The 18,791-nt window shown below is 46.1% G+C and overlaps 3 protein-coding genes and 1 long non-coding RNA gene across 12 annotated transcripts in view; 2 read left to right on the forward strand and 2 right to left on the reverse strand.

The window, feature by feature from the left end:
• LOC119160829 (uncharacterized) overlaps nt 1–2,231 on the reverse strand; it is an 82,494-nt gene extending 80,263 nt beyond the window's left edge. For 6 of the 8 annotated variants that reach the window (XM_075880740.1, XM_075880741.1, XM_075880737.1 and 3 more), the window contains exon 1: nt 1,960–2,099. Coding sequence is in view for 1 of the 8 variants with exons in the window: in XM_075880736.1 (XP_075736851.1) it covers nt 1,946–2,000 (55 nt within the window). In the remaining 7 variants the exon portion in view is untranslated. Of the gene's footprint in view, nt 1–1,945 lie in introns of all 8 variants that reach the window. The other 2 variants (XM_075880735.1, XM_075880736.1) reach the window with 2 other exon arrangements.
• The window catches only part of LOC119160827 (uncharacterized), a 34,065-nt gene continuing 17,505 nt past the window's right edge, over nt 2,232–18,791 (forward strand). The window contains exon 1 of one of the 2 annotated variants that reach the window (XM_037413076.2): nt 2,232–2,544. The gene's annotated coding sequence lies outside the window, so the exon portion shown is untranslated. The remainder of the gene's footprint in view (nt 2,545–18,791) is intronic. The other variant, XM_075880746.1, reaches the window with a different exon arrangement.
• LOC142776671 (uncharacterized) lies at nt 6,156–9,437 on the forward strand. The gene is made up of 4 exons (XM_075880747.1): nt 6,156–6,735; nt 6,795–6,894; nt 7,262–7,416; nt 7,858–9,437. The coding sequence occupies exons 1-3, from the start codon at nt 6,575–6,577 to the stop codon at nt 7,361–7,363; spliced, it is 363 nt and encodes a 120-aa protein (XP_075736862.1). The 5' UTR covers nt 6,156–6,574; the 3' UTR covers nt 7,364–7,416; nt 7,858–9,437.
• Nucleotides 7,351–18,664, reverse strand: LOC142776672 (uncharacterized). The gene is made up of 5 exons (XR_012887715.1): nt 17,618–18,664; nt 10,695–11,343; nt 9,902–10,041; nt 9,451–9,847; nt 7,351–7,975 (listed from the first exon to the last, which is right to left on the reverse strand). It is a non-coding gene; the product is annotated as an uncharacterized LOC142776672 (long non-coding RNA).

Consider the following 18,791-nt stretch of genomic DNA (forward strand, 5'->3'; position numbering starts at 1 on the left):
TCGAAAGATCGATAGACCATTTGACACAATATTGCACCATCTACGATTAGGTATTGCATACACACCTCACTTCTTATGCGGTATAAAAGAAGAATGGCCCCACACTGTGATCATGTCGACGCGTCAGAGGATCATATTCTTCTAGAATGTCCGCAATATGATAAACAATGAGCTGAACTACGTGATTGCTTGAACCGATTCGACAGAAGACCATTGATGACTAGAAAAATACTTGGTCCGTGCCCACATTCTGATAATCAAAGGCGTGCAGTGAGCACCCTTCATGATTTTTTCAATGGACACAGATCTAACTAACTGTCCTTAGTTCAATTATACCTGGCACCATTTGTACGGACTCTATCTTTAATGTGATCCCGAGATATGAACAGGACTATGCCCATACATACTGTGCTCATTCATGCATTATAAGCAATAAAGTATATAAAGTATGTACATAGTGCCTCTGATCAGTTTTTTTTATTTATTTAAAATTTTGCTTGTTTGTGCGTTTAGCTTGTACATTACTGTCATGATGTTGGGATAGCCAGCTCTAATGTAGCCTACCGTCTCATATTTTGTCAAATTAAAAAACAAAATGCAAGCACATGCAGTGCTTATGTCGGCATGGCTTCAATGCCTGTAGGTAAAGCGAAAATTTTGCTTTTAGACGGCCCTTTGTCTGCCTGCTTTGAAATAGAAATAGTTTTTTAATTATGAGTAAAAATGATGCCACCACAATCTTAAAGAGAGAGAGAACTCTTTATTAAAATGCAGAGAATTTCGCCGGCACGTAAAATTCGCTGACTTGCTACTCTGCGTGGGGAAGGGGATCTTAAGTTGGTTATGATTTGACTGAGTGGTCTCATACATGTGAGGCAGTACGCTGTTCTTATTTCTAAATAATGTTACGGTGCAATAATAACAATAAAAACTTCAGTAAGTGCACATGATGTCTTCTGAATTTGTTTCGTACACCCTCGCAGTTACCTTATTACGGCAGGGGTGGGGACACGATTGGTGGTAAACTTCCTATGCGAGAGGTACTGGGTTCGATAGCTATTGTCGACCGAGCAACTAACAGTTTATTGCAATGGGTACAAGTGAGCTTCGAGGTAGTGCTACGGCAGTGCGAAGCCCAGATCATTTGGACGGCTCTTATATAAAAATGTCATTAGCAAGCACTCAATTCAGACTCCTGAAAGCACTGCAAGATCAATTTGCATCACCGCAGCACAGTTGTGTTATGCAGCACAGCTGAGCCCCACAAGCGACGGACACTAAGCATAGTTTACGACGACTTTTTAGAATATTATTATTATAGATACAACTTAAACAGAGCGCCAAATTAAGTGGTCTAAAGGTTGAACCCACGCTCGACTTCTGCTAGGCGCGGTTCATTCCGTTAATTAAAACGGCCTTTTAATTGCGCCGCAGCACCGCGCTCGACTTCTGCTAGGTGCGGTTTATTCCGTAAATAAAACGAATTCTGTAATGCGCGGTTTATTCCGTTAATTAAAACGGCCTCTTAACTGCACGGCAGCACCACGCTCGACTTCTGCTAGGCGTGGTTCATTCCGTAAATAAAACGAAATCTGTAATGCGCGGTTCATTCCGTTAATTAAAACGGCCTCTTAATTACACGGCAGCGCCGCACTCGACTTCTGCTAGGCTCGGTTCATTCCGTTAATTAAAAGGGCCAGCGTCGCTCATGCACTCGCAAAATGCACCGCGGATAGCACCAAACTCTAACAAAGAAGCCACAACTACAAAAAACATTTTCAGCCAAATTTAGCGGCAGTCTGGCAACAACCACTTTTCCAGTCTGGCAACCATTTATGCAACGCCAAAAGGAACCTGGTCGCTACACGACTACGAGTTGTTCGCGTAATCTGCTTTGAACTTCAGAGCTCGCAGCTACATCTAAGGTTAAAAAACACACACGTACGATGGGATACCAACCAATCAATCAGGACAGTTAACCAATGGGCAACACGATTCATCCGCGAACCAGCTGTGACCGTAGAAGCTCGGGCTGCTGATTCATCAACAATCGCGAGATGACACACCACACACAAAAAAATACACAACGGGCGCTTGCTTCTTCCTAGATTTATGGCTCCTATCCACTACGGGGGATTGGGCGTCGAGTGTTCTGTAGACAACGCATCCTCACATAACTCACAGCTCTCTAATCGACCAACCCACAGAACACCTACCCCCGCCAACACAACCTCGTAGCACTTGAACTAGGGAATTCCTGGGTACTACAAGGCGCTACTTTCGCTTGATAGCACAGGGTAGCCATCATGGATAGTTCTATGCTAACATTGGGCGAAGTGGCTTCTAGTCTCGTGTCTCGCGCTGCAGACCTTCTTCGTCAAAGAAGGCTTGCGGAACATGGCGTTGTGACTCGAAGCATGCGTGGCGTCGAATGAAGTGAAATCTGCGATTAATCAAAAAGCACTGGCTTCCTGGGCTAATCTACGAATCAAGGACTAAGGAGCACTGCTTACGACGTCGAAATTGTCATCGACTTAAACGGTGGTGAGCGTTGCAGGCCTAAATTTAGGCCAAGGCATGTGTCAGCGTAAATAGTCATTGTCTTTGTACAGAAGCCATTTTGCTTGTTGATGAGCACGCCGCTCCTTGCTGGCGCCCAGGTTGCAGCCGCGACGCCTTTGAGGAGAGCTTCTCAGTCACTGGAACTGCTGTGCGAATGTATTTAAAGCACGCGAAATTAGTTGGAAGCATCCGCCACCGGTGCCTGCTCGATGTCGTTCTGCAAGCTTGCCCTATAGCTGATACGCTAGGCAGCGAAGGAAAGTAAGCACTTCCTTGCTGAAAAAAACGACGATATGTTAAAGAGAGTGCACGTTTGGTTGATTGGGTACGTGTATCTGTTGAGAAAAGCGTGTGTGAAAAAAACTGGCAGATCCCACGTACACCTAGCCTCCAGCATTCGCGTGAGCGTCGACCGCGCGCAGCGCTAGTGCAAGCGTTGTTTGCCACGCTGTTCCTTTCGGGATGAAACACTCCCTTTCTTTGTTAAACGGACCCTGCACTCTAAAAAAATATCGAGTAAAAAGGGTGTCTTTTTGTCCCACAACAATAATCGTCATGAGGCTTGCGTGAGCTTCCTTTCTTGAAAACTCGGCGCTGGCCACTTTCCTATCGAGAATGCAATGTAACCCTAATAATGGGCATGTCGATCGTGACCGGAATGTACCGGGCGCGGGACGATAGCGCAAGGATGGAACGCAATATAGATGACGATGATTGTTGGGGGGCAAAAAGACCCCCTTTTTACTCGCTCTTTTTTTAGAGTGTGCGACACTTTTGTGACAGCCTTATTTAGCAATGTAACGTGTGTAGCTATCATTGCCAAGACGAATGCAGCAAGAGTGATGAAAATTGGTGAGTGAAAAGTGAAGTTATAAATTCTCAAAGTTGAAAACTCGAGCAGACGACGGCGAGAAACGTTTTCTTTCGCATTTTACACGTATCCTGCCGCCAACGACCATTTCCAATCTCGGCGCGCGTCCCATAAAGACATACCAGAAATGTCACTTCATCGTGGCCTTCACACAATACCTCCCTACCGCTCTTTTAGGGGCGAAGCTCCTTAGGGCGTGGGCTGTGCGTCCCCTGTAGCCTGTATGTAGCCACATCTAGTTTAGTTCTTGCAGTGTTCACTAGATGGCGGTACCGTCCCCTGTATGTAGCCACCTCTAGTTTAGTTCTTGCAGTGTTCACTAGATGGCGGTACCGTCTCCTGTATGTAGCCACCTCTCGTTTAGTTCTTGTAGTGTTTACTAGATGGTGGTACTTGTAGCTGATGATGAAAAGATGCAAGATGTTATGAACTAGAAAGCGGTACTTGTAGTTGATGAAAGACGCGAGATCTTATAAAATAGGAATGATGTCACATATGGCGCGTGTCATTGGTTGAAGGCAATCGTTCGATTTAGTGCGGCGACGTACGCTAGGGGGAGCGTTGTAATAAAATCCGTTCGCTGTTGGCGCGCGCTCGGAGTCGCCGGATGGATAAGGCTGCACAGCGAAGAGAGCGCAAGGCGGCAGCAGCGCGCGCTCGCAGACAGAATCCCGATGTGCGAGCGCGCGAGGCAAGGGACATCGCAAGCCATCTATCGTCTAAGAACAAATAAAAGTTGATTTGTGTATATACACACACAGCGTTTCTCAGGTCTTTACATGATGATCGACTGGCCGAATTACACGGAAGATTCACAGTTTACCGATAAATCCCTCCGGAGCTTCGCCCATTCATCATCATTCACCCCGTGAATATGCCGTAATTTTTTTGACGGCGTCGTTAGCATGGTTACTAGTAACGTTGGTTACTACCAACCACGTGCGTCGGGTAGCAGACGCTCCCACGGTCACACTGTATGAGATGCATACATACGCTTTGGGCGGGGTCACTTCTCGGCTTGCTTGCAAGACGCGTTGGCAACGTCGGCGCCCACCACCCGTCGCATTTTTTAGCATTAACTCTGTTTTTTAGCATTCACTCGTATGACCTAGCTACGACCATATAAGTATTATTTGTCGTGTAAAGCCAATCAGAAGCGAACGACCTCTGGCGTACCGTCACTTTACATGACGTCACTTCCCATAACAAATATAGCCGATGTGTGCCACTGTAGTCTGAAAAGGTAGTTTGTCACGTGAATTGAAATTATAACAGTGTGGATTTCGGTGCTGTAATTCGCGCAACAATATCGGCACATTGCGCAGCACCTGAAGAACCGATGAAGAATACATGCTCAAGTAGTGTCACAGGGTCCCTATGAAGGCGCCCGGAGTGCGCACAATCGCAGATAGAAACGTCATGCTTTTTTTTTTTTTCATTTGCAAGTTTACGTTCAACAGCATGCGCTGCTGCCAATACTAGCACCATCTTTAGGTGGAATAAACTGACAAAGATCATGCAGTAAAATCATGTGAATGTAAACATTCGACAGAAGTCTGTCTAGTTAGGTATGAAACGGGGAAATGATTTAGACTCCTACCAAAAGTTCTGAAGAAACCCGACGTTTCGGAACCGACTTGGTTTCTTCCTCAGGGGTGACTGTGGAGGCTAGTAGCGGCGTCTTCAAAGCACTCGCGGAGTGGCTAATGATCCCCCTTTCTCTCTCTCGTTTTGCCGTGGAGCGCAGTCCGTGGAGTCTAAATTATCTCCCAGTGAAATAATGTTTTTTGCAGTTTATTACTTTTTAATATTTCATTTTATTGAAGTTTCCCTGCGCATCAAGTTTGAACACTTTCTTTTACTGTAATCATGGAGATGAAGAGAACGTGAATCGGTAGATCACGATTGAAGTTGCGCGCATGGTTTTCTTCACACCACTTTTGTTTTCCTTTTTTTTTATCTAAGGAACGGCCATTGTGGTAGGGCGTGCGTCGTCCTGAAAGGAGTAGCGTTGCAGACGACGCTTGCTCTAGCGCTGCTTTGTGCGCCTGCGCGTACTGTTGTCGGTCTCGCAGATTATCGTTGTTGTAAGGCGCTGATACTGCGTCTGATCTAGAGTAATATGCTCCCTACGGGAGCGCATAGGTCCGCCATCTTGCCGGGTTAGACACCATAGTTACCCGGCGAAGCCACTCTCTGTTTTTACGGGCGACTTGCTTAAAGGTCAACTCTGACGGTTTTTTGACCATGTCAGGATAATAGTGGTTTTATGTTCCTTAGACACTCTTCTCACGCGTCCGATAACTGAAATTCTAAAAAAACGAAAATAATTTTTACTTACCGAGAAACTGCAATACTAAATAAAACCCAACCGAGTGCGCTTCTGCATGTGACGTAAAGATTTGCCTGGTGCAGCCGGAACCTGCCGGATTGTACATAATACCCGCCAGATGGCACTACCTGTCCGCGGTGATCGGCTAAAACGCTTGTTGATTGTGGGTGGCTCACAACACAAGACCACTTGACACCTATCACACGCCCACCAACACTGAAAAGGAAATCACATGCTCAACCGAAGCGCCGGCCAAGCCCACGAAATTCATAGCAGATAAGTTGTGCAATTATATACAAATTCCAAATCCGGACGGAGGCGGTCTGTCGGTGACGTCAAAAAGTGGGCGGTCCGCAGCGGTCGCGAGGACAAAGGGAAGTGAACAGCCAATAAGCGAAATAAAGCCTGGCGTCATCATTTTGACGTGGACTTGAGACGCGTATAGCAAAGTGAAAAATGTTTGTAACGTGTTGAAAAATGTTTAACTACTATTGATCACTATCAAAATATGTTGGCACAAGTTTTCAAACGTTCAATAAGGAATACGGCACAATATAAACGCATTTTTCTCGTTATTTTGAAATGAGGCTAAATGTAGCGGGACGGTAAGTAGTGACGCTAAGTACAATCCCGTTTCAAGCCGTTACTGTTTCCATATCTCCACCACTATACAAACCTAAACGGCGCAACTTTCGAAGTTGTTGGCTCAGTTGAGCGCAATCACGGTGGAGGGCAACGGCACCAGTAGCCAACAGCAGCAGCGGCTCATCCGCGTTTCCGAAGCTCAGCGCGCGCTGGTGCTCGCCTTTATGGACGAACACCACCAGCTCGTGGCGAAAGCCATCGAGCTGCGGCAAGAGCTCAGCGACGCGCTGAACCATGAAGTGCCTGCGCAGGAGTGGCAAGCTTGGTGGCGCAGGCCGGTGCATGAGGCCCGCCATGACGCCGCCGCCATCAGAGAGGCACAAACGTGAGTGACCGTCGAATGGCGCGGGCGATGTGTTCTTTGACATTGGTGTATATATTCAGGCGCACTGGAGGGGGTTGGCTGCCTGGCTCCCGCGGCCGGGTTCTACAGTTGACTGGGATGACACGCTTCAGTGGCGTCTTTGGTCTCACCTATCTACAGGTAAGCACTCTGCCGCCGCAGTATCATGGGTTCCTGAGCGGTGCCATGACAGAGTTTGATATCTGAAGCGGTGCCTTTAGCGGAACCTTGTTAAACGGGAATATAGCGCAGGAGAAAGTATTAAAAAGTGGGTAGGTTTATTAACTAAAATCTCAGTTTGCAGCCCTTGCAGTACAAGGGGTATTAATTTATCATAAAACACGCAATGCCTGCGGGCAAGTGCATGTCCTAAAATGGTAATACATGATATTAATGACCACTGAATAGCTGCAGAACATTTCCGCAGATGTTTAGTACGTAAGGTTGCAAAATAGCCAGAGTAACGAATACCCACTTTCTGAAAGATCATGCTTACTACACTTTCCAGCAGGCGGATATTCCCACTGCTGCGGTGGAAATGGATGTGGAGGCCACTGAAGCGGCTGAAGATGGCAGTGACACAGTAACACGCAAGCATCTGAGAACTTAGTGCTTTATTGAGCGCAGGACCGGAACCTTGAGCAGGGCCACAAGGTGCTCAAGGTGAGTAGACCCTTTGTTTACATTTTACATAAGGGGCATAAGCATTCTCCATGCTCTATTATGATGACTGAAACCAACGTGGACTGTCAACAAGAACCATGCATTGTATTGAGGGCATGGTATCGGGTATCTGCAATGATAAACTGCCGGGCAATAGGTTGGTTAGCCCTGAAAAGGGCTGTTTCATGGTGAGAGATGCATTTGAGGACATAAATAAAGAGTAGTTTCAACAAATGTTTGTTGGTCCGCACGAGGAGGGCATAGCTTTGACACAAAGCTTCACACTTTCAAAGGATGCCATCAGGCCAGTTGATCTTCAACTGAGGAGAAATTGTTGTGCCCGTTGCAATTCTTGGCAGCAGCAGCAGCTTCCAGCCACGAGATGGTTAAGGGTTTACCTGCAGCCCACTTAAACATTTACACCATGATGATTCATCGCAGGTGCTGTGGGAGATGAAAAAATCAACCACCCGCATCGCTTCTGCAGCACGGCATGTGGCAGCGGCACAGGAGAAGGCGGCAGCGGTGCAGGAGGGCACTAACAATGGCTGAGGGTTTTCTGTGAGAAAGGGATACGTAGTTTAGTTTAATTTTTCGTCAAGTGTTCAATGTTTTTTCTTGTCATCATTCATTATTGATTTGTCGGTTTCAATGTGCTTAGGTGCTGCTGTTCATTTTCAGTTTTATACGCTTCGGGAGACATATACATAGTTAAGTTTATTTTTCGCCATGTTTTCAACTTTTTATCATTCATAAATGGTTTAGTGTTTTTGATATGTTTACGTGTTGCTGTTTATGTTCTATTTTATGCGTTTTTTGTTTGCATTTAGTACATATTACTAGATTTAGGTTAGCATTCACATGGTACAAGGAGTACAGCATTATATACATTATATATACACATACGTTATATACAGCATTATATAAAAGGAGTACAGCGATATATACATTTCTCAATGTATGTTCAAGCTGTTTCAGTGGAAGTGTTTTTTCCCCACATTTCAAAGGTCAAAGTCATTCACATAGAGACCACGAGTGTATAGTTGACATTTTCTGTTAATGTTTCTGTGATATTTGTATTGTCCCACTGTGTTTTCTAGCTCACTGTGCTTTTTATGCAGCATTACCACATAGTGTAGTAATGTGATATCTTTTTGCATCACACTGTTTTGCAGTTCACTGTGATATTTTCATTTCAGCACAATGAGGCTAAGGTGCAACAACTACATTCTGAATCTTGTTTGAGAGCGCTAGGCTAGTAAGTGGTCATCTCGCACAGTTTCACAAATGAAAATGGTCATCACAGCCACATGCCAGCGATTGATTTCATCTAGTTTTCATTGTAAACGACTCGTTGCGGGAATAAATTTTTAACGTGGTATGGTTTGGGAGCCGCGAGATGGCTGAGCGAATTATTCATGCTGTATGTTATCAAAACAACTCGCCTGTTGTTTGCCGTCTTGATTTGCGTATTTTTTAGCATTGCAGCATGACTGCAGTCGAGAATTCAAATCAAATGTTATTTTAACATTCATACAATGTTTAGGACAATGAGCAAAAAACCAGCACAACTTGACGAGCACAATTGCTTGTCAAGCCTGGCGTGCACAATTGAATGCTTGTAGTCAGTCACTATGAGAAGATATGGACTTATGTATCATGTGTTCATGCAACATGTTACTGATGGAATCGCGATTTTTATGCGTTCTGGTGGAAGAAATTCTGAGACGTTGCTGCATTGTTCGCACAATTTTGTGATAGCAACATTCAGCACAGAGTGCCGCTCATATATGCTTGCTCCAATCTAGTCTGTTGGGACTGTGATCACAGATATGGAAAAGAGTGTTTCTGTTGCATATTTCATGTGTCATTTAAAGAATATGCAGAATTTCGACATTGCCACCTTGCTTCATATTGAAGCACGAGTAAGTACTTTGTGTATTCAAATGTGGCAAACACAGCCCTGTCATGTCTATATGCACTAGAATCAGTGTAAATAAATTATGTGTGGGATATGAAAACATGAAAACTCACCGTTCCTGTGTGCTTCAAAAAAGGTCAAAGACAGCACTGCGCTGCTGCCGTCTCTGAGCAGCGCGATGCGTGGTGCGAGCATATGGCTCCCCCCTGTCATCCTCAGCTGGTGGCATGTCCACAACATACTCGTTCAAGGTCCAGTCTCCTGCATGCAACGCAATGTTGTGGAGAGCAAAGCAAGCATAGATGATTTGCACTGCCCGATTGGGGTTGTAGAGCATCGTTCGAAAGTGCTGCAAGCTGCGGAACTTGCTCTTCAACACGGCGATACATCTTTACACAACATTGCGCATGGATACGTGCTTCTTGTTGTATCGGCCTTCGGAAGTGTTGCACGGTTGACTGCCAAGGACTGGAATTAGGAGCCATGGCTTGAGGGGATAGCCTGCATCTCCTGCAATATAAGCATAAAAGCTGAGTGCTCTGCCCAGATAGCACACATTAATACTTATCAAGCAGATATTCGCCAGGCTGCAGATGTGCAGGTAGGCGTGCACGCAGTGGGTTGTGTTCCCACACCCAGGAGTTGTGGCACGAATCTGGGAATCGCGGATCCATGAAACGGATGCGCAGCCATGCTTTGCACACCTGCGATGAGGAGCGATATAAAATAGCACTGCATTTATACTCAGAATAAATCCCTTTTTTCTACGCATACGCAGGAAACAATGCGTACTAGTACAGTCATTGTTACAAGGAGTTTCACTTAGAAGGAAACACAGGGTGTAGCACACTGAGGGGGGAGTGTAGGGGCAACGACCCCACCTCTGCTGTACACATGGCTACGACTTCCACTGAATGATTGATAAGTGAAAACCTACGCGTTGCTCTTGGGAAAGAACACTCGTAAATGCCAAAGCCAGCTCGTGCAATTGTGATTGTAAGCACTTTCGTGTTGGAAATACTTTCCTGTCGTGTATATATTTCTGCTACGTCTGCTGCCCATATTACCGATTACCTCTAAAATGCACAACTCAATTGCGCATGCATGCCAGTGCAAAAACGGCAACTGGCCCACGCACAAAACACTTGCCACTTATTATTACCGAGGCCTTGCGAGCCACCAACTAGCTCGCACCTAATTCCCTGCAGGTTCTTTTTCATTCGTTGCATTACTACTTTTTCCAGCTTTGGCGTCACAACTGAACAATTGCTCCGAAGGGCGAGTAAGAAAGGTTCCTAACGGTACTTACGATCATGACGTTCAGGACATAATAGCCCTTTCTGGGCATGAAGCTCACCGTGTCGGCCAGCCTGAATCCCTCTGGCTTGCGAATGGTGACCAACGTGCCATCGGCACACGCCAGCACCCCTAGGATGCAACCGCGTAGCACAAACTCCGCCTTTGCCTCATCCTCAGCAGCTGTTGTCAGTGGGAAGTCCACCAGCTTTTTCCTGGCAGCCACGGTGATGATGGCCTGCGTCACCTCGTGGATAGTGTTGCTCACGGCCAGCTGAGACTTGCCGACGGGCTCCTCACGACCAACGCTCCTCTAGACTAGAAGCAACCGGTGGCGAAAAATCGCAGCGCACACAACAGTTTCCTCTCTGTGGAAAGGGCACTGGCTCGCTGGCATCCGATGACAGGGACAAGTTTGTCGCACAAGCTACGGACTGTTCGTTTGGACAGACGAAAACATTGCCGGAACTCTTCTTCACTGAACTCTTCAAATGCATCTTTTACCTCGCGTCGTTGCTTCTGCTCGGTTAAAGCTACCGCACAAGCAAGACGAAGTACCGTGTCAGTGGGAAACGCCATGTTGTCTAAGTGCCCCGATGCCAAAATGTCCCGAATCCCTTCCATTTCAATCCAATCCAGGCCACCTTGCAGCCATTTCAATCCATCTGGTTGCTTTCGGACGGTCTCTCCGACCGTTCCTTCGCCTTTCTCTGAAAACCGGAGAAAAACAGTCACGTGACACCCTAGCCCACGTTACTGATAACGTCACTGCTTTCGTCACAGTTTGTATGGGCCAATCGCGTGCGACTCGATAGAACAGACCGCCTTTGTCCGGATACAGTGAACTAGAATACTTTGTAGTGGCAAAAGCGCCCCCCTGCTCGTGAGTCTCAGGAAGCTGCCGGCCGCGGGCGGCGCTGGCGTAGTAATCGCGAGGTGCTGCTGCAGGGATTTGGGCATCTTTCGAACAGCTGCGCAAGCTTCTTCCCTTTCTTTCGCCGTTGCATCGCACTTTAAAAAAAAAGCAGCTACAATCGACTAACCTGGCGAACGGTTTTGCGTGCTGAGATTATGTACTGAACGCTTTGCGAGCCTTCACTGTGAAGAGCAGCATCATGTGCAGCTCCCGTCGACTTCGCAGCGTAGCGTCGGATGGGCTTTTTTTTTTTTTTTTTTGTAATAAGCCTCGTGTTTTTTCAGAGCACCTCAGCTTCAAATCACGGATATCTGATATGAATTCTTTGTCATTAACGTGCCACGACTGGTGACGCCCTTGACCAGAGTAGCAATTTAGCGGCTCGAACCGCAATGTTTGTCTCGATTATCGGCCTTCTGGTGTATTATGGACTGCATTCCATTTCGAATGTGTGCCGTAAGCGGTACTCGTGTTTCAGTAGAGCAGGACTTCTTGCTGTTGGTTCACATGCGGACAACTTTTGCACGACTACACTAGTTTGTAGACCAAACAGATAGCCCTGTCAGCACCGCTTTCAGCACTTGGAGTCCCACAGTATTTTAGTCAGGAGAATAGCTATTATAAAGAAGAGGCTGTGTGACAAAATGGCAAATGAAAGAAATATTTCGGCAACACTTGATACAACATTTATTTAGGTTGTAACTACAAGCCAAATGAACTAATCAAGTGAGATGTCAAACAAAAATAACCAGCTAGAAAGCAAAAACTGATCACAAGCACAGTACAATGCAAGACACAGGCAGTCTACTTTTCACACAATAAAAAAAAAAAGACATGAATATACACATATACTTAAAATATTTCAAAGGAAATCTCAAAGACAATGGTGCGGCTATGAACAAATCAGGTGCAAAATTAAAACGGCTTGCCAGGTTGCACGAATTGCCATTACGACTGCAATAAATGAAACGGGCAGTCTACTTTTCACTTATCACAGTACAGTAAACATACTAGGAACGTTTTCACAATTACGGGGGTGCATATAGAACTTTCCAAAAATGTGACGGTGAAAGTTTAGTTGAAAGTTCTGTTAATGTGTTCTTGAACTTTCTGTTGAACTTTGCGAAAGTTCCCATCACCACTTGAATAGCACAATAGACAGCATCCTCCAAAGCTTGTTATCCTGGCTCACCAACACCAGAAGCCTCCTGTTCACACCCGTCAAAACCTTCAGCTCTAAAGGCAGCTCATATTGCACATGGCAGCGACCTCCCCTCTTGCACTGCTATTTAACTTTCTAGCCCTCCTCCAACCCTTCTGCTGCAGTGCTCCCTTCCAGGCTAGCACTCCAATGTTCTGTACAATTTTGTGGACCTTACAATGATGTTGAGTACCTCATGTATTCCATGAAACAGAGATCTAAGGCTTTCACATTAAAAACATTTTAACATAAAGCTATACATTAAAAATTTATACAATGACAAACAACGATGTGACTATGAAAAAATAAAATGTCGAACAGAAATAGCTCACTAGATAACAAAAAAAAAAAAACAATTGTCAGAAGTTCAATACATCAAACAAGCACTCTACCTTACACGTAGTGAAGTAAAAATACCAGAAATACATTAAGAGGGTCTTGATGACAAATAAAACTGTTAAATTGCAAAGAACTAGGCATTTGTAACAGACAGACTCCAAATGAATTCTGCAAAAGCACAGAATTATTGCACAGTAAGTCATGACAACAGTACGCATAAAAATACAAGAATGGCACAGAGAAAATGGATAAACAAACACGGTTCCCCTGCAGACATATGAATGCTGAAATGGGGGCAAGAGCAGTCTATGTACAGCGGCTAAGTTTCAGGTATTTTGCCGTGTCCCGCTTCTGCATCCTGGCTCGGTTGAGTGATTTTACGAAAAAGTGCAGCCGAGTGGTAATGAAAAATGCCACCATCTTAGCAGTAAGCATTTCAGCGTGGTCAGTACATCCAACACGGTGCTGTGGTCGGGATTTGATTAGCCACATTACATCCATGATGCTTTCGTGATGAAGCTCTTGTGCACTGAAGCAACCCGTGAAAAGGTTCTCCAGGTTTTTTAGGAACCTAAATAGGAAACCCGACGGTTACAGCAGGCCGCCATTATCCTTTAGCTGTGTTAGCTGAGCAGCTTGAAGGTTTTTGATGTCGTTTTTGTCTGCAAGCAGAACGTTTTTACAAGCATCACAGCTGGTTTTGGCCAAGAACTTCTGTGCTACATATCCAGCAACGTAAAAAATTAGCCGCTCATCACTTTTGGCAGACACACAAGCAACATGATCTGGTGCAGCTTTCTCAATGCTGTTCAATGCCAGTTCAGCACTGCAAAGATCCCCATCAGCAATCAGCTGGTCCAGCAGAAACTGTTTGGTACGGTCATCCCCACCGGCAGCATCAGCCCCAAGCAGTGCAGTCAAAATGCCTGGCTCTGCATTCCCGTGTGACACAGATTTGGCAAGGCTGTAAAAACTCAAGCAAGAAACTGTAATCAAAAACTGCTGGGGTGTGGGGTGAGTATTACAGCCTGACGACTGCCGTGCAATGCCAAAAAAGTTCTCAGCTGGGTCCTGGCTCAGCCTTGATGTCATGATGAACTTGTACGCGAGTTGTTGGCTCAGGTAGTCCAGCAGCGACAGGACACTTGCAATGGTGACCCTCAATCCAACTGCGGTAGACTCGGACAAAAAGCGGCCCCGCTTTTCAGCTCGGCCTTCGTTTTTCGCTTGACGCAAGTTTTCTGCTACATAAACCTCCCATTCAACAAGGTAGGCTAGAAATGACAGCAGCTTATCCACGGCAGCTGAGTCCGGACGAAGAGCCTTGGCGGGGAATCGAGATGACATTATCTCGATAAGGTCTCTCATCATGCTGAAATGAATAGAGCACACAATAAGATTTTAAAACAGTTAGCCAAGAGGTTGGAAGGTTCATTTGCAGCGAAAGGTAAATAAAAACAAAAAAGTGAAATATAAGTATGCTCCTAACAGCTTGTATACATGTGGAGCAGTACTTGAGGCAATAAACTTACCCGAAAAAGGTCAAGACAGGCTGGATGCTCCTGCATTTGGCCTCAACATCATTTTCGTAGAGACGAAGGCCATTTAGAACCGTGTCACTGAAGAGTTGGAAGGCGTAGGTAACCCTCATTTTCTCAAAGTTGTTGGGCTGAGTGTGGCGGGTTGTGATACCGGGCATGGCTTGAAGAGTCACGTTCGAGCCATCAAGTGTCAAAGCCTCTTTTACAGGACGAAGCGATACCTGCATGGAAAAACAAAATGCTTCATAAGACACTGCAGTGCTGTGTTTTTATGTTTCCTGGGGATAAAAACATTCTCATATTGATAAAGGCATAAATTTTTGTACTTACTGGTCCTGTTGGAGTGGTGAAGTCTGCTTGGAGTAGGCCATTCCTGATGCATTTGACAAGATGTGGGAAGTCAGAAATGAAATGAAGTGACCGCTTGTTGTCCACTGGATGTTGCACTTTGCATTTTGTGATAGATGCAGTCGCGTAAATGCCCATCGTGGACCACATGTTTCGATTCCAGGTCGCACCGTCGGATGTTATGAAATCAACAAATAGCCCAGCCTTTTCCGCTAGAATCACTGCCTCCAGCATCACTTTCGAGAGCAAATTTCCTTTCATGTTGCCCTGCATGGCAAAAGAAGCAAGTATTTGGGTCCACTCGCCAGTGAACGGCACAAACATTATGACCATCCCATGGTCAGCCACTTTATGCTTGTCACTGATGGGGGTGAACTGGCCCATGTCCACGAAGCCTTGTATGTGCCCTGACGATGAGACTGACAGATTCTCGGACAGTTTCATTTCGTCAACGATGAGCCCTCCGTGCCTTTTGAAGGCATCCATGGAAGACGCTTTCTGCTTGAGCATGCTCATCACTTTGGCATTAAAGCCAAATCCCGTCCTGTACGACCTGAGATACTTCTGAAGAGTAACCTTGCTCGGCAAAACAAGAGCTTTCTGCCTCCGCATATCCTCGTAAAGCTTTGACCCTTTCATGCGCATGATGAGGCATTCCAAAATCCACTCCTTCGAGTACCTCATCCCTCTAACACTCTTCCTCTTCGCAGCCTTGAACATGTGTACAGCTGCCTCTTGCTGCTTTGGGGGGAGTTCTTTAATTCGGCCAAGGAAAGTCTCATCACTTAGCCTGGAGTTTTCTTCTTTCATGGCTCGTACTTGGCCTGCCAGGGTACACAAGCGTGAAGCAATTCGCTTTGTCTTCTGATTGGCCATTCGCAGCTTGTGAGACAAGTTATGCGTGACACGTTTTTTCTTCAACTTGGACTTCCGTGCCAGCAGCGACTTTTGCAAAGAGCGACAATGAACACAGATGGTTCCTGAAAAACGTAAAACATAAAATAAGCCATTTCCTTACTTCGAACTATTTGCAAGACATGGAAACAAGGGCTAACAGATAATTGGAGGAAAAATAAACTCCAGAGCTATTACAAAGTGGGTAATAGCTAACAGGTCCTGACTAGTGTTATTTCCCTTTAATGCAGGTTGCTTTAGATACAAAGGATATGCTTAGGTTATGAAAAAAAAGTAGCAGGCTATGTTAGCTAGAACAGAAAGTACATTGTTTCTTATTAAAAATATTAACACACACCTTTGACTGTCACCATTCCAAGACAGTTCTTGCTGAACACGCCGTCACTCGCGGGGGTGAGGGTGCACTTCATCTTCTCGGTCAGGTTCCGAGCAAGGCCGTCATAAGCGTCTTTGCTCATAGCGCTTGAACAAAGCAATGCAGTGTCAACTTCTTGAAATATGTTCGTTGCTTCAAGAAGGGAGGTGATTTTGCCGTACTTCTTTTCTCTCGCACCGAGATTACAGCTTGCCACAACATCACTGTTGCTATCTAAGCTGAAACAGATCACTTTCTCGTGGGAGACACTGAAAGGCTGTTTTGTTGTGCGTGTAGTGGCATACACAAGGAGATCAAGGTCTGGAGTGGTCAGTTTCGTCCACAGCCTTGGAACACTTAAGCAGGTGGCAAGGTCCCTTAAGTCACCTGATTTGAGCGGGTTCGCTTGCATGTTTTCGGCAGGGCTCATGTTCGGGTTGGAATTCTCTTCGCCGAGCAAGCTCGCTTCGTGCTCATCGCGACGAGAGAGACGAACTTTCTTCGCCGATCCAGACGTAGAAACTAAGCAGCGCTTTCGCTCGGGCCTTGGTTTTTCCACAGATGTGGAAAGGTATGCGGGCAGGTCAGGTAAAAACGTTGGCACTGCATTTGCAGTAAGACCAGGCTTTCCTCGAGCGATTCGTACCTCCTTGCCGCCGATGATGTGGACATAATCACGAACGACAAAATGGTCTGCAAAGTGTTTTTCACAAACTGCGGATGTGTCCGTTAGAGGTTTGTCTTTCCTCTTGGGGTTCCGCTCCCAAACCTTTCGTCGGTCTTCGTCCTTTGGTGCCGAAAAGAGCGAAATCTTCCGCCCGTTTTCAACGCGATGGCCGGGGTAGCCTGGCCGGCAACCCGGGGCGAAACAGTGCGTATCCGTCTTCTTTTTCTTGTTCATGGTGGTACCGACAACGTTTTCTTCCAGCACAGAAAAAAGATACAAGAAGAATCGAAAGCCACAGCAGCAAAGCGCCCTGACAGCAGTCAACTCGCCGGTCGAGCCTGCCTGGCTGGCCTCGCGAATCTGACTGCAGGGCTACGCGCGGCGGACAGCTTTTTTCGTCACAGCGCCTCCTATAGACGCCCGCTTCGCTCTTGCCACTACAAAACTTTCTAGTTCACTGTAGTCCGGATTTGGAACTTGTATATAATCGTACGCTGCATAAGTTCGTCACTTCCGCCAGCCAAAACTCAACGTACACACACAATATTGCCATTAATTCTGGCAAAGCCAGGTGAGCGTTTCGAGGCAAGCTATAAAAATCATTTGAAAAGAATCTGCGAAACTCTCAAGCCTGCAATTTGGCATGAATGGCGCAAACGTGCAAATGAAACAACCCAGTGAATTTCATTGAGATCCACTGACCTCGAAAAATGGCCGATCGATGAAGCGTGTCGTCGATCGCCAGTCTATGTGCCTGGCGTGTCAAAGAGCGGCGAAGAAAGAAGAAACACCTGCTTTCAGGACTGCACCGCAGGAGTTCAAAAGCATTTTGTAGTCTGTCAGGCGATGGCAAAGCGCAAATTGAGGCGTAGCGTAGTGCCGATTCCGAACTGCATGCACCGCCGCTGCCGCGTGGTCATGTGGCACCAGCTATGGAAGATAAGCAGCAACTCACAAACACAAAATAAATGTCCACCGAAATTCAAGGAGCGCTGTACTAAGCCTACAGCATTAAATATTTCAGTACGCATTTCTAAAATGCCACCGAATCTACGCAAATACTTCGCTATCAAAACTTGAGGACACGAATCTAAAGCAAATGAAAGCACCAGTTCGTAGTTAACGACCTGCAGCGCTCACGAGAGTCACTTGATATATTCCAAGTGGAAGGCGACCGCTTTCGGTGGTGTGGCCTGTGCACCAGCTTCTCCGCAGTGCATGGTTGCTAGCGGCGTTGAAGAACAACTAATGCGCTACTCTGCTACCTAAATGTAACAATTAGTATAGGTACTCTAGCGTGCTCGACGCTAGCGCGATATTTGGGAGGTTTAGAATAACGTTCGCCGGCGTCGGGTGCCACATTAGTTTTAGAATAACGTTTGCCCCTCCTAAGAAAAAATCTAGAGACTTTAGCCGCCCCGGAAACTACATATAGCCTCGACACAACCGCTTTGCTGGCCTCGCGGGCCACACGCGCCCCACGCTATTTCGGATTTTATGCGGGTGGACCGCGAATGCGAACGGCGGCTCACGTTACGACGCATGCGCAGTGGCAGCGACCGCACCGCAAGGGCTTGCGGTGTGCTATTCTAATTAGGAATGCTGGAAGCTGTATAGTCTGAATCAATTATATGCGAACACAGAGGAAATATGCGAAGCACGAATGAGGAAGGTTGATATGCCACTTTGAAATCAGTACAACGTTACGAGGCAAACGTGAATTATGCCTTACATGGCTTTCATGTCATTATTCTCATGTTTGCGCCTGGCATTTAATTGTGTTCATCATCCATTCACGTCACGTAACACCGTTTCGCATATGGGAAGCTAGCAAAACCGCCGAGAGCGCACTATGAGCGTAGCATGTAGTCATGTT

The sequence above is a fragment of the Rhipicephalus microplus genome, chromosome X, assembly GCF_043290135.1.
Source record: "Rhipicephalus microplus isolate Deutch F79 chromosome X, USDA_Rmic, whole genome shotgun sequence".
Classification (NCBI taxonomy): Eukaryota; Metazoa; Arthropoda; class Arachnida; order Ixodida; family Ixodidae; genus Rhipicephalus; species Rhipicephalus microplus.

What these genes read in the sequence shown, in the direction of transcription:
- LOC142776671 (XM_075880747.1), top strand. Translation starts at nt 6,575, where the DNA reads ATGGACGAACACCACCAGCTCGTGGCGAAAGCCATCGAGCTGCGGCAA. An exon ending in GCCATCAGAGAGGCACAAAC is followed by an intron (nt 6,736 to 6,794) that starts GTGAGTGACCGT and finishes GTATATATTCAG; the next exon opens with GCGCACTGGAGGGGGTTGGC. An exon ending in TTGGTCTCACCTATCTACAG is followed by an intron (nt 6,895 to 7,261) that starts GTAAGCACTCTG and finishes TACACTTTCCAG; the next exon opens with CAGGCGGATATTCCCACTGC.